The following is a 13,351-nucleotide window of genomic DNA, read 5'->3' as shown; positions in this document are numbered from 1 at the left end:
TCGAGTGAGCTCTCAGGGCCTCAGCTCCCGCCTGTACAGCAAGCGGCTGGGGTAGAGGCCTCCAAGTCCCTCACAGAGCCCACATGATATTCTATCACTTTTTAAACACACACACACACACACACACACACACACACACACGCGCACACACGCACACACACACACTGATTTCAGAGAGGAAGGAAGAGGGAAAAATAGTAACATCAACGATGAGAGAGAATCATTGGTCGGTTGCCTCCTGCATGTCCCATACTGGGGATCGAGCTTGCAATCCGGGCACGTGTCCTGACTGGGAATCGAACCATGACCTCCTGGTTCATAGGTCAACATTCAACCAGTGAGCCACGCCAGCCAGGCCTATCACTTTTTTGATCAGTCAGTGCTTGAAGACTCTCTTCCTGGAAATCTCCCAGTCAGGACCATCAATCAGGACCTTTTCTTCCCTAAGTGGAGGGAGGAGTCCTTGGCCTGGGCAGGGTCTAGGTCCTAGACTCACCAGCAGGACTCAAGGGAAGCCCTTTGGAAGCCCCAGAAAACTTGTGATGGGTAAGGTAACACCTGGGCAGGGGTAAGTGGGTAGAGGATTATGGCCAGTGTACTAAGGTCTGTCCTACCCGTAGCCCAGTGGAGGGGTGGGCAAGGCATGGTGGGTTGGACTGGGGAAAAGGCTAGTTGGACATGGGCAGAACCAGGGCATCAAGTAAAGGAGGGTTGCTCCCAAGGAACGAGCTCTAACACTTTAGGACTGTCCAGTTCTCTGCCCACAAACCTGCTACACCCCCTTCCTTCCCACTTCACCAAATGGCAGATAAACCCTAGATTTCTGGGCATCTAGACCAGCATGCGCTCCCCTTCCCTCTCAGTCCTCACTCTGAAATCCCTGTCCCCTATCTGTCCTCCAATTTCTGGTCTCAGGAAATGGCTCCCTCCTCCAGTCCAAAGCCCAGCCCTTGTTCTCAAATCCTGGCTTCCACTCCTAGAGGCATATAAATAATAATAATAATACCACCTAATGTTTATGGGAAGTTTCTTTCCATTAATAGTGTACATTAGACTCTTCCCCAACCCCACACACATCTTCAGCGTTATCATGTGCTGAGGCCTTCGTTCTCTGTTGTTGTTTACAATATATTTTTATTGATTTCAGAGAGGAACAGAGAGGGAGAGAGAGAGAGAGAAACATCAATGATGAATCATTAACCGGCTGCTTCCTGCATGCTCCAGGCTGGGCATATGCCCTTGACCGGAATCAAACCTGGGACCCTTCAGTCTACAGGCTAGGGTGAGGCCTTCATTTTTACCCTGCTCTTCTAACTTCTGTCCAATTTTTTTTTCTCAGCTAGGCACCTCCAAAGACACCACAGCTGCTGCCACACTCTGCCTTAACCCTTTGCAACCAGTTTTCTCTCAAAAATCCTGTTCCTGAAATGGTCTAAAGCCCTTACGCCTCACCCACTTACTCTCTGCCCCTACTCCCTGCAGTGTGCAGCATTGAGAGCTGCCTCCTGGAAGCTCTCCTCTCCCCGGGCCTCTGCTCCAGATCCTCCCTCCTATGCCAGCTCTGTTCTTCCTACCACACCTGAGAATGCTTCCCCCACGCCTTCCCAGTGCTTGGTCTACTCTGCACTTCATCTCTGGGAGCTCATCCAGCTTCGTGGATTTGAGTGTCCCTTCTATACCGAACAAGGCCAGTCCTTGGCCCCTGTCCTAATCCTCCCGAGGTCCACTCCTGCCCTCCCTGAGGATCTCTACTGGCTAGTCTTCCACTAGACAGCTCCTATGCAGACACAATGAAGGTGCACCAAAAGCAATGGGATTGGGCTCAGAATACACAAGACTGGTCACCTGGCACCAGTAAGTGGTTTCTTCTTAGTGGTCCTGTTCCCCTCAGGCATGGTGGGGGCAACAAACCCTGACTTATCTTATAGGGCACTTTAATTAGCAGGTGGGGAAAAATAAAACCACAACAAAAGGATTCTTCTTTTCAAGCACCATCTGCCAGGCATTGCCATCTTCTAGCTTCCAGTAGAGCTCTGTGATTTTCCCCTCCGGGGTGAACTTCCCTTTGAATCCCTACAGTCACTCCCAGGCTCTCAAGCCTAGATGCCCAGCACCCCACTGTGACTGCACCAAGCCACACTGTGCGCTGCTCTGCATCTTTGCTCCCATCAGGCCAGTCCTTTCCAAGGATACAGGTGGTTTCCTGTTGCCTGTCAGATGCAGCATGGCCCAGATTACCCCCACCCATGGCCCTACTCAGATCTTTGCAACCTTTTCTTCCCTTAGCAATCAACTTAGTTGGTCCACTTGAGTTCAAGGCCCACATAAGTTCTGTGCCTTCCCATGGGCAGCTCCTCACTTCGTTTTTCTGGTCACTTATCTAAACCTTACCCATCCGTGTATCCTGATTCTCTTCAAGGCATTTCTGATTTCTAACCCTTGTTCTGATTTTTCTTGTTAGCAAGTGTATGTGTCCACACGTGGGTAAATGTTGTTTTAAATTTCCTTTTACTTTTTAATTGTAGCACAACTGACCCTTTCTCCATCTAGTACTCCTTTTCTAGCAGTGAAGCATTGGACGTGGGTGTCAGAACCACCGGATTGCATGCAGGGCAAATCTGGGCCTCCCTGAGCTTCAATGTCCCTCAGCAGTAACATGAGCTTAATAACACTTACCTCACAGAATGTCACTGAGGATTAAATAAGATAACAATAGAAAATTCCAAGCACTAATAAAAAAAACAAAAAGAAGAAAATACCAAGCAGTGTCTGGCACCAAACAGAAATGCAAAATGTATTGGCTGAATTATGGCCTGGGTTTTCATCTTAGCTTCATGTGTAAAATAGCAATTATGATTTTTAAAATTTTAGACAAAATAAAATCTTATTTACTACATTGTTCTGTATTTCTCATTTACAACTGCTAGACATTCTTCTCAGTAAGGGAAATATTTATTTCTTCTTTATATATATATTTTTTATTTATTTCAGAGAAACAGTAATTTATATATATATATATATTTTTTTTAATATACTTTTTTATTGATTTCAGAGAAACATCTGTTTCTTCATATATTTATTTCAGAGAAGGGAGAGGGAGATAGAAACATCAATGATGTTTCTTCCCCTACTGGAGATCAAGCCCCAACCCAGGCATATGCCGTGACCTCCTGCTTCATAGGTCAACACTCAACCTCTGAGCCATACCGGCCAGGCTGTTTCTTCTGACGAACAAGTACACTTCCTTTTATGTGACAATGGAAACTACATAATCTTAAGGCCTTCCAGTTTCTGCCTTTGGCAGCTAGGAAGCTCAGAGCAACATTTTATACTCAATTGCAGATTTCCTCGCTGACCTGCAGGAGGCAGTGTGAGCAAGGAGAGTAAAGGCCCTGAGGTTAGAAGATACAGGCAGGGGCCCTCTTGGCCCCTTCTTACCCTAGATGACTCTACAGGCCTCTGTGAGCCTTAGTCCCCTCACTTGTGACAAGGGGATAAGAGGATGAGGATATTATCTATTTTTAGGACTGCTGTGAGATGATATGTTAAAACACTTCACAAATTACCCAAAAAGTCATATGAAACTTGGTTATTAGCAGCTGAGGTTTTCTAAAATCATTATTTCCCTTCTCTTCCCTCCCAATACTTGCATCTTATCTTTTAAACTTTGCTTTAATTATTTTGCAGGCTTATTATAACTGTGTCTCTTGATTTGTTGTGATCCTTTCTGGAAGTATACAGAGTACAAATAAATAACAAAATTATTCCTAGAGGTTGCTCTTCCTAAGGACAAGAAATCAAGACCTTCACTTGTTTTGCAAAACAACAATGAACAATAGAAAAACACTCAGCCATACTGAATTGTTAAAATAAGCTGAACTGTAGGTTAGTCTGAGAAAAGGGGGCTTTTGAGGGGGCTTGTGCTGCTGATTGATGTGAGTTAGTCACTCATTCCTCCTTTCATTTGTCAGAGCTTACACTGATGTCTGCTGTGAGGCAGGCACTGTTGGGACTGGAAAAACAAAGGCGACTGACCCAAAACAGTGCTCACAGTGCAGGATGGCGGGAGGGATAAAAAAAGAAGTTTCCCGGGAGGACACGCCTAGAGAGGACAGGAGAAGGGGTACTTGTCGGCATGTGGCATTTCTTTGGTCAGAAGAGGGAGGGGGAGGATCCAGGTAGAGGGAACACACAGGTTGGTCTCTTCTGATAACCACAAGTGGTTCGGTTTGTTCAGGGAAGAAACTGGTTAGAGATTCACAAAAACAAACAAAGGTCAAACTAAGAAGAACCTTATATTCTCCAAGGAACTTGGGTTTTATCTTGAAGGCGAGGGGTCTGTAGTCGGTGAGAGATGCTGATGGCCAGGAAGTACTTTGGCTCTTTTGAGATGCAATATCATACATGTTGCATGCAGTGTTTGACAATTACTCCTGAAGGCAGGACGTGACTCCACGAAAAGGACAATCTGCTGGAGGTATTCATATAGGGCCTGTATGAACATAGGCCAACTGAGATGTTGAGAAAGGGAGTCAAGTTCTGGACCAGGTCTGGACTAAAGGACCTTTAAAGTAAGTTCCTTCCAAATCGGAGATTCCTTGATTCTAAAGCAAGCCCGGTAGCTGAACTGGGGATCTGTGGCTGCGGGGCTGCTGTGGGCAGCAAATGGGTTAAGGCTCAAATAACTTTTATATATGAATTAATGTGTAGAGTTGGGAGCCAAAATCTGTTCCATTAATTTTTCCATCCATTCCAGGAGCAGTTAGGTACACACAGTAAAGTTTATTTTGGTGCATGGTATACTTCACTCCATTAAAAATAAATTAATCAGCAAATTCCTGCCTGGCTCAGCTCTGGTTTATGTAAACAGTGCCCAGCTGTAATGAGTTACAAGGTGTTATTATCTCACACACACAGAGGAGGCTTCACTCTGGAGCTCCGTTCACAACAAAAGCATCTTAAACAAACTCAGAGAAGGCGGCTTGATTTGTAATGTTTTCACAGAAGTGGGATATACCTCATCCATATAGAGTTTCTTTATGTGACTCATTTTATAGCAAGTTAAATGAAGGGCGTTTGATGGGGGAGGGGCAATATGGTTCCACGCCCCCTTTCTTCAAGTTAAGAAAATCCCCCCAAGAGATGACCCATACTCAGAGGGAGGAGGGGGCTGGTCCTCAAGTGCTCAGGCCCGGCTGGCTCGGCAGCACACACTCAGAAGGGGGAAGGGCATAGGAAGCTGGGCCCAGAGCAGGGCTCTGCGATGGTACAGCAAGGCCAGGAAGAATGTTTTCTTTTTCTCCTCAATATCTCAAAGATGGGGGAACTGAGAGAAGAAAGACAGCGTGTTCCTCACCTGATTCATTGTTCTTGAGGCCTCTTTCCACATGACTTGGGATATGACAAGCACGTGGTCATCAGAGGCCTTTGGGGCCCCAGAGGACGGGGCCTGGCAGGCCATGGACGGGCCAGAACAGTGATATCTCCATGAACTGAAAGCAAAAGCAGCAGCAGAGACCCTCCTGACCCTCTCCCTGCCCGTGCCTCTGAGCTGGGGGGTCTTCCTCGGTTTATAGCATCTGCCACCTCAGATAAGTTTCTAAAAGACCCTGGATTAAAGAAGAATCATGGCAGAGTTAAATCTGATTCTTTTAATGGCCAACTCAACCCCACAGCTCAAAGCCAGCGGACAGAGCATGATTACCCGTTTTGACTCAGCAGCATTACAAACTGCTCCTGGGCCACAGTGGGCCCTTGGTGGGTGTCCCCTTTCTAATGTACTCCATCCCTTCTGCGGCCTCTGGGAAAAGCTGTCCTCACCAGGTTGCTAGAGGGCACTTAGAGAATGTGTGCTGGGGAGCTCTTGCTCAGGTCTTCTCATGATGGAGAGAACATCCCAAGAGAGCTTCTCCCAGTTAAACCTGACCAGATCAGATTTCTGGGTACACAAGAGGAAAATCAACACAAATGGGGCCAGGTATTTGACAGATGTTCATAGGTCAGTTCAGGCCACTTTCTGCAGGGTCCTGGGCACTTCTACTCCGGTGGTTCTTCAACACCAGTGGGCCAGCTGCTCAGAGGGACCAGCACATCAAAGACCCTCGTCATTATAAACTGGGGAAAGGGGTTTCAGGACGCTCTGAGGATTCTTCTCCACGAGAGGGCGCCAGCTCACCTCCCCGGTTAGCAGCAGATCCTCACCATTCATGGAGTCCAGGTACTGAATCTGCAACAGGGAGAGCAGCACATAGAGGAAAGGGACAGGGCAGAACAGATGTGAGATGGCGCAAGGAACCACCTTCCAAAGGAGAGTAATGGAACGGGCACCCAGGCTCTCAGGCCAAGGGTAGCCTCTGATCTCCCAGATTATTTCACTTAAGGAGGTTTGGAGAAGTCAGTCACTGGGAAAACTCACTGGGAAGGCTTTAGGGAATTCCCTCATGCTTCTAGCAGACACACAGTCACACAAACCCTGACTTTCTGGACTGAAAGAACTTTCTAGGGAGGATGTGTCGGGGAGAGATATGTCCTTGAGGTAGGGGTGTGTGCACGTATGTGTGTGTGTCCATTCAGAATAGCAATGAATGGTACCCAGGTGAGTCAATTCCCTTCTCTGAGACTTAAGTCCCTTGTCTGAGAAAGGGGATAGTAACATGTACCTCACAGGACTTAGGACAAAATTAAATTACAGAACATTACTAGTCACTGGGACTTTTTGTCTCTGCTGTCCTCCAGGGGCCCTGACTCTGGTCAGTAGGCCCTAGCTTCATCCCTCTAGGATGGCTGGGGATTTATCCCCCTGACCAGCTCTGTGATGGAGAACTGGAACAGCTGTAGGGGAGATATGGTAGGCAGTTCTGCAGGAAGCAGGTAATATAGTGAGTGGCTAGATCTCAGGAGATAAAGGCAATCTCTGGAAAGATTCCCCAGTGGCTGTTAATAAGGAGAGCAGAAGAAAAAGAAATTCTCTCCAATGGCCAGGCAAGATCTAGGAGGAGGGCAGGATCAGAACAAGAGTCAGCACTAGATTTAGAAAGGTGAGACTCCATTTGGAGTAAGAAGACATTTGGGGGATAATGGAAGGGGCAGGAGTCCAGAGGCCTCATCTTATGCCTCAGATCATCTCCCTCTTCCAATAATTCCTTCACCTCTGTTGTTTCATCTTCAGGCTGCGGACTGTTGAACAGAACCCCGGTCCCTCCCATTACCTCAGGTCTAGATTTCACATATCCTGCCATCCTCTGGGGCAAAAAGATCAACTGGCCCAATACCTTCCCTGAAATCTACTCCTCTTTCCAACTGCTCCATTTCTGTCCTTAGGGCCCCCACTCTGCCAACTTCCTGGGATGAAAATCTCAACATAACCCAACGGGGCTTGGGACCACCTACCACACCAACTAGCATCCTGGTGCAGGACGAGAATCTGCCCAGGCCCAGCTTCCTGGTCTCCCCTGTCCTCCTCGGTCAGACTTTGTCTCTCCTTTCTTTGGCCTTCCACAGCACTTCGTTCCTACTGTATGACATCACAGACTGACTTATTCCAGGGTTAGCCTAGTGCCTGACTGGCTTCCTCACCAAACCAGGAGCTGGCTCCTTGAGGGCAGGGCTAGGACTCAGTAATCTCTGCTTTCTGAATAGAAAAGGGGCTCAAAACAGTTGCTCACAGAACTGGGTCCCTGTCAAAGCTCCATGCTTCCCTAACAGCCTCATCACTGTTTTCCAATTGCTGGCCTCTCCCTGAGGCAATATGGGACTTCTTATAGGGCACTGGTGGGGCAGTTCCTTCCTCTAAGACCCTCAGCTATGTCTTTGTCACGCCGCCTGGCACAGGCCCACCACAGCAGATGGAAAGTTGGGCTGGTCTCTCAGAATACACAGCATTTGCTTTGCCAATTGCTACTGCTGGCTGAGGGTGAGCCTAGTGAACAGTAGGAGTCTCAGAATTCTCTGTGGGTGGGGCCCTCTGGCCATAATGTCTTCTCTCTGGTGCTGGCAGATTTGAAGAACCGTCAAACGGAGGTCCTAGCTTTGGGGATTCTCTACCCTTTAGGTCTGAAAAGCCCCAGTACGTTGCTTTCCCAGCAATCAACAAGATGGTCCTGTTGCCATCTTCTCCTCAAGAGCTGGGGTCTGGCCTTCCATTTTCTGGCTGTTGGAAGCTTGAAGGCCACAGACACAGGTGAATAAAAGAATAACTGTGGGGTGAGGCCCTTTCTGCTCCAGGGGCCAGGCCCATGAAGCAAAGATGTGACTCATGGGACAGCCTGAGCTGATGAGCTGTCTGGAGCAGCTGAGGCCTCTAGTGACTAGATGAATCACCCAGCTTAGGGTTCTAGGCCAGCTGTGCAGGCTGACTCACTGGGAGACCCTGGAAAAGCATCTATGTTCATCTTCCCTACCACTCAGCTCACTTAGCCATAAAGTAGGGGTTTCCTATCAATACAAGATGGGGGACATGGAGATCAAGGAGTGAATTCTCCATGGGCCTGAGAACAAATCAATTAAGTAGTCCTCACTCTGGAACTTTCTCCTAGATCCTTGAGTTTCAGGAAGCCCTGGAGAGCCAGAGAAAAGGGGGGAAGCCCTACTTGACTATGCATAGCACCTAGTGGGAAGAAGCTTGAGAGATGTCTGTGGAATGCAGCCTGGAGCTCAGTCCTGCTAGAAATTAGCAGAAGAAAACATAAATCCTGGGGCTCAAAGTAGGTACAGAAATAGGGCCACAATGGGTGGCTGCACTGTACCCCATGCCCACATCTTATAGGACTGTGTGTCCCAGGATATAGCACAACACTTGGCACACAGAAGGCAATTAATGTGCCATGAATGAATAGAAGTTTCTGAAAGCAGGTGCCTTTTCTCCTATTCCCATTCCCTGACCCGTGGCCGAGCTTATGGTGGATACACAGAAAGTGCTCTTCATCGGTGCCCATTGCTGACATGATTTGATCAGAATTCCCTCAGAGTGGTTCTAGGAACTCAGCCTCTCATGGTCCTCGGGCAGCCCAGCACTGACAGACCTCAGGAAGGTCCTGCTTTCCATGAGACTCTGGAGGGGATGGGAGGGGTTACTCACCTGTTTCCTCACATATTCCACCAATAGTTCAAGCTGTCGGGGGTCTTCACATTTCTGGTTGAAGAAGGTTCTCCACAGGGCAGCAGCCAGCCCATGATCATCTGAAAGGATCCCCTGGAACAGAGTGCCACAGTTTGTCTTCTGAGGAGTATGGAAGAGCCATGACACAAAAGCTAGGGATATTGAGAATACGCTAATAGCCATAGAATCGGCTCAGAGGGACATTACAGACACTATAAGAAACAGGGAAGCGACTTGGTAGAGCTAGAAGAGGTTTTTCAGAGAGTATCTGGTCCAAATTCTTCATTTTATACAGAGGAGGGACATGGAGACCAGAGGGGCTGAATGACGACAGGCAGAGATGGGCTCATGTCTGGTTGACCCTCCCAGGCCACAGCTCCCTTTACTCAGCAGTGGTCCCACTACTGTCCACACATATGGGCTTGAAATAACGGAAGTATATATTTTCCCAGAGATGGGTGTGGACTTCACCTTCTCTCCTGGTCCAGGGGCATATATCTGCAAGGCAGCTGGTAATTTGGGGATGGAAACTAGGCACCTGGCCTCAATGTTACCCTGCTCTAGGCTGGCCATGGCTGGCCCAGCCTTCCTAAGCAGAGGAACAGGCTGTTAGCAACATTCCCATGGTTCACAGAGGGAATGCTCAGAGCCTGTGTGTATGTGAGCCTAACACTGTCTCTCTGGCACAGTTGGTAAGTCCAAATATCACAGAGGTTAATCAGAGCTGGGCCATGGACTAGGGCCGTTTTATAGCTTGGACCTCTAAGGGAGGGTGGGGGAGGGTCTTACTTTCTGGGATAAGGGCAACTGAAGGGAAAGGCCCTGAGAAGTTTTCTGTCCAGGTGCCAAGGTAGTATATGGGACCAGACAAAGCTGACTGGGAGTTAGAAGGCTGGATCAAGTCCTAGCTCTTCCATTGCCAAGCTCAAAATGGTTAGAAGTTCACTAAACCTGAGTCTCAGCCTTCTCATCTATAAAAGAGAGATGAAAACCCGTGCCCTTCTCACATCATCCTTAAATTATAAATAAAATATAACATAAAGATGTTTTGTTGAGTGTAATATATCACATACAAACATTAGGAGCTTGCTTTGGCAGGCAGCTGTTGATAATAGTTGGGATCTGGGGATCAGACCATCTGACTTCAAATAGAAGCTCTGTCACTTGATGTCTGCATGGCCTCTGAAAAGCTACTAGCTCTTCCTGAGCCTCAGTTTCTCATTGGCTAACCAAGCATAATACCTACCCCACAAAGTTGTTGTGAGAATTAAGAGATAATGGCCATGAAAGACCCTTTAAGTGTTAAATCATTACACAAAGACTCAGGACCATTTATTTGACATGTTGTGGGCTGGCCTCTGTGGCACTGCAGTACATGAGGTCTGGCTTCAGGTCTGCTGCCAGGAAAAGCCATGTCCAGTATGACAGTTTGGTGGAAAAATAGTCCACATGTTCCAAATGTCCCCACAAAACAGCCCTGCAATTCCACCATTTAAGAGACTATCCTGGCACAATAGCTGAGTCAGGAAAACCAGCTTCTTCCGGTAGATGGGACAGGAGCCAAAGACTAGCTCAGGCACATCACCATTTTCTTAGCTATTTGCTAACACAACAGGCTGCCTGTGTCTGAATGCCCTGGGCACATGCTGGAGTGCTGCTGGCAGCAACCCCCATGTGCTTCATAGGAAGGAACAGGAGTACGAGCGGGTGTTATGAGGACTTGGAGAATGAGCACAGAGCACAGGACAGCAAAAGCCATGGCCTGCTGCAAACAGGCAACCGTGATGGTGGGTGAAATGGTTAGGAAGGGGCAAACCCATAATCAGTTCCTGATTATCAGAAGGAAATGGATGACTCAAGACTCACATTAACAGTGATAACAGCCTGACTATTCCAGATTGCCAGAGTTCCTTCACATCTGGCTCCTAATGACTACAGGTGCCAAGAAGAACAGATATTATTATCCTTATTTGAAAGAAAAGTACCCTAGGCTTGCATGCCATCTAGCTAATTGATGGTTGAACTAGGACCAGAATGCACTGGTGAGGCCAAGGGACAGGTGCCTGACTAGCTCTAGTTAGGATGCAATATCTAGAACAGAGTGGAAGTGCAAGAAAAATGGTTAACTAAATCTACAAACCCAGCTTCAGGCCTCTTTCCACCATGCTGCTATTCAGTGAAAATAAATTGGAGACAGGTCTGAGAGAGTATAAATTTCAAACCAAGGAAGCAGGGAAAAAAGGGTGTCTTGGAACCAAATACTAAGTTGCACAGCAATTCTTTCACAAAACAAAACAAAACAAAACAAAAACAAAAGCATCCTTCAGGAAATAAAGATACATAGGTCTAGAGCAGTGGTTCTCAACCTTCCTAATGAATTGTAATGTAAATATGTGTTTTCCGATGGTTTAGGTTCTACAGCAGCGGTTCTCAACATGTGGATCGTGACCCACAGGTTGAGAACCGCTAGCAGGGTCGCCTAAGACCATCGGAAAACACAGATATTTACATTAAGATTCATAGCAGTAGCAAAATTACAGTTATGAAGTAGCAACGAAAATAATTTTATGATTGGGGGTCACCACAACATGAGGAACTGTAGTAAAGGGTCGAGACATTAGGAAGGTTGAGAACCACTGGTCTAGAGTAACTGAGAGGAAGCCAAAAGGGACTCCCTGGCTCTAGGGGGCTCTGGTGATAATTAAGGGTATAAAGTAGAAGAGTCTCACTCAATGAAGACAGATTTGACACCATGTTGTGCTTAGCTTGATGCTAGGAACACAGAATCACAGCAATATGGTCTTACTCATAGGCAGCTTGCAATCTAGTTGAAGGAACAAAGCTAGTGCATATCAAAACAGGCTTAAATCCTGGAGAAGAAGCAAATGCTCATCTGTACAGGGAGACTCTGAGGTATACTCAGTTCATGGCTGGCTCCCATTCTTGAGTCTTAGTTTCTATGACAACTCTTCAGAGACCTCCCCACACCAAGCACATTTCCCCTGTTATTCTCTGTTACTGCACTCTATTTTACTGCCTATCTCCTCTTTGGTAATGGGGAGCTAGGCAGTAAACTAAGTGGGAAAGAACCAGGCTATGTTTGTTTTATTCACCAATATATTCCCAGTGGAACACATGGTAGGCATAAATAAATACCTGTTAAATTGATGGATGGATGGTGAAATTCAGAGTAAGAGATAGAGATCTAGAGAGGTCAGGGAAAGCTTTGTGGAGAAAGGGGCCTTTAGGAATGGAGAGTATTTGGAGACCTACAAGACATTCTAACTTGTATGCATGCATATAAGCATAACCAATGGACGCAAAATACTGGTGGGTGAGGGCATGTATGGGGGAAAGGTGGGGGGGGGGCAATAGAAGGTATGTACATGTATAATACCTTAATAAAAAAAATGGGGGGAAAAAGATATTCTAAGCAAGAAAGGATAATTTTCGTTTACTAAACATTTATGGAGGGCATTGCCTAAAAGGTGCCAGGCCTTGAACTGGGCCTGCAAGGGGCAAAGCTGACAGGCTGAGCTACTATCCTCTACACCTGGTTGTCCAGAAGAGCCTCAATCAGATACAGCATGTCTGTGGGGCAGTGAGGCAAATGGCGTCACTTGGGAAGAAGGCTGCACATCAACAGGAAATGAGAGATAAATGTAGACATGTCATAATGAGGATGGTTTACAGAAGGCCTGAAGATCCTCGAACCTAACATAGTAGCAAACAGGATGGTTCGAAAGTATCCAGGGTGGGGCACAATCCCAGCAAGAGTCTAGGCTAGGGAAAGGTGCTGTAGTACAACACTGTCCACTGAGAATTCTGTGATGATGGAAATGTTTTACTGCTGCACTGTCACTACAGGAGCCACATACAGTTATTAAGCACCTGAAATATAACTAGTACAACTGAGGAACTGAGTTTTTAATTTAATTAATTTATTTTTTTAAAGTACGTTTCTATTGATTTCAGAGAGAGGAAGGGAGAGGGTGAGAGAGATAGAAACATCAATGATAAGAGAGAATCATTGATCAGCTTCCTCCTGCACTCACCCCCTTCTGGGGGTGGAGCCCACAACCTGGCACTGACTGGGAATCAAACCGTGACCTCCTGGTTCATAGGTTGATGCTCAACCACTGAACCACATCAGCTGGGTTTAATTTAATTTTAATTCATTTAAATCAAAATAGCCTCATGGGGCCCAGCTGGTGTGGCACATGTCCCAGATGCCAATGCTGCAACATATTGCTT

At 46.9% G+C, this 13,351-nt stretch overlaps 1 protein-coding gene across 4 annotated transcripts in view; it reads right to left on the bottom strand.

The window, feature by feature from the left end:
- Positions 1–4,762: 4,762 nt before the first annotated feature.
- LOC118707353 (ubiquinol-cytochrome-c reductase complex assembly factor 1) overlaps positions 4,763–13,351 on the bottom strand; it is a 106,952-nt gene continuing 98,363 nt past the window's right edge. For all 4 annotated transcript variants that reach the window (XM_036417494.2, XM_036417493.2, XM_036417495.2 and 1 more), the window contains 2 exons: positions 9,077–9,190; positions 4,763–6,226 (listed from right to left, as the gene is read on the bottom strand). In XM_036417494.2, coding sequence (XP_036273387.1) covers positions 6,092–6,226; positions 9,077–9,190 — 249 coding nt within the window. In that variant the 3' untranslated portion in view covers positions 4,763–6,091. The remainder of the gene's footprint in view (positions 6,227–9,076; positions 9,191–13,351) is intronic.

Source organism: Pipistrellus kuhlii, unplaced genomic scaffold (assembly GCF_014108245.1).
Source record: "Pipistrellus kuhlii isolate mPipKuh1 unplaced genomic scaffold, mPipKuh1.p scaffold_m20_p_6, whole genome shotgun sequence".
Lineage (NCBI taxonomy): Eukaryota > Metazoa > Chordata > Mammalia > Chiroptera > Vespertilionidae > Pipistrellus > Pipistrellus kuhlii.
Note: the sequence above shows the minus strand (reverse complement) of the source record. Positions and strands in the feature narration are given on the sequence as shown.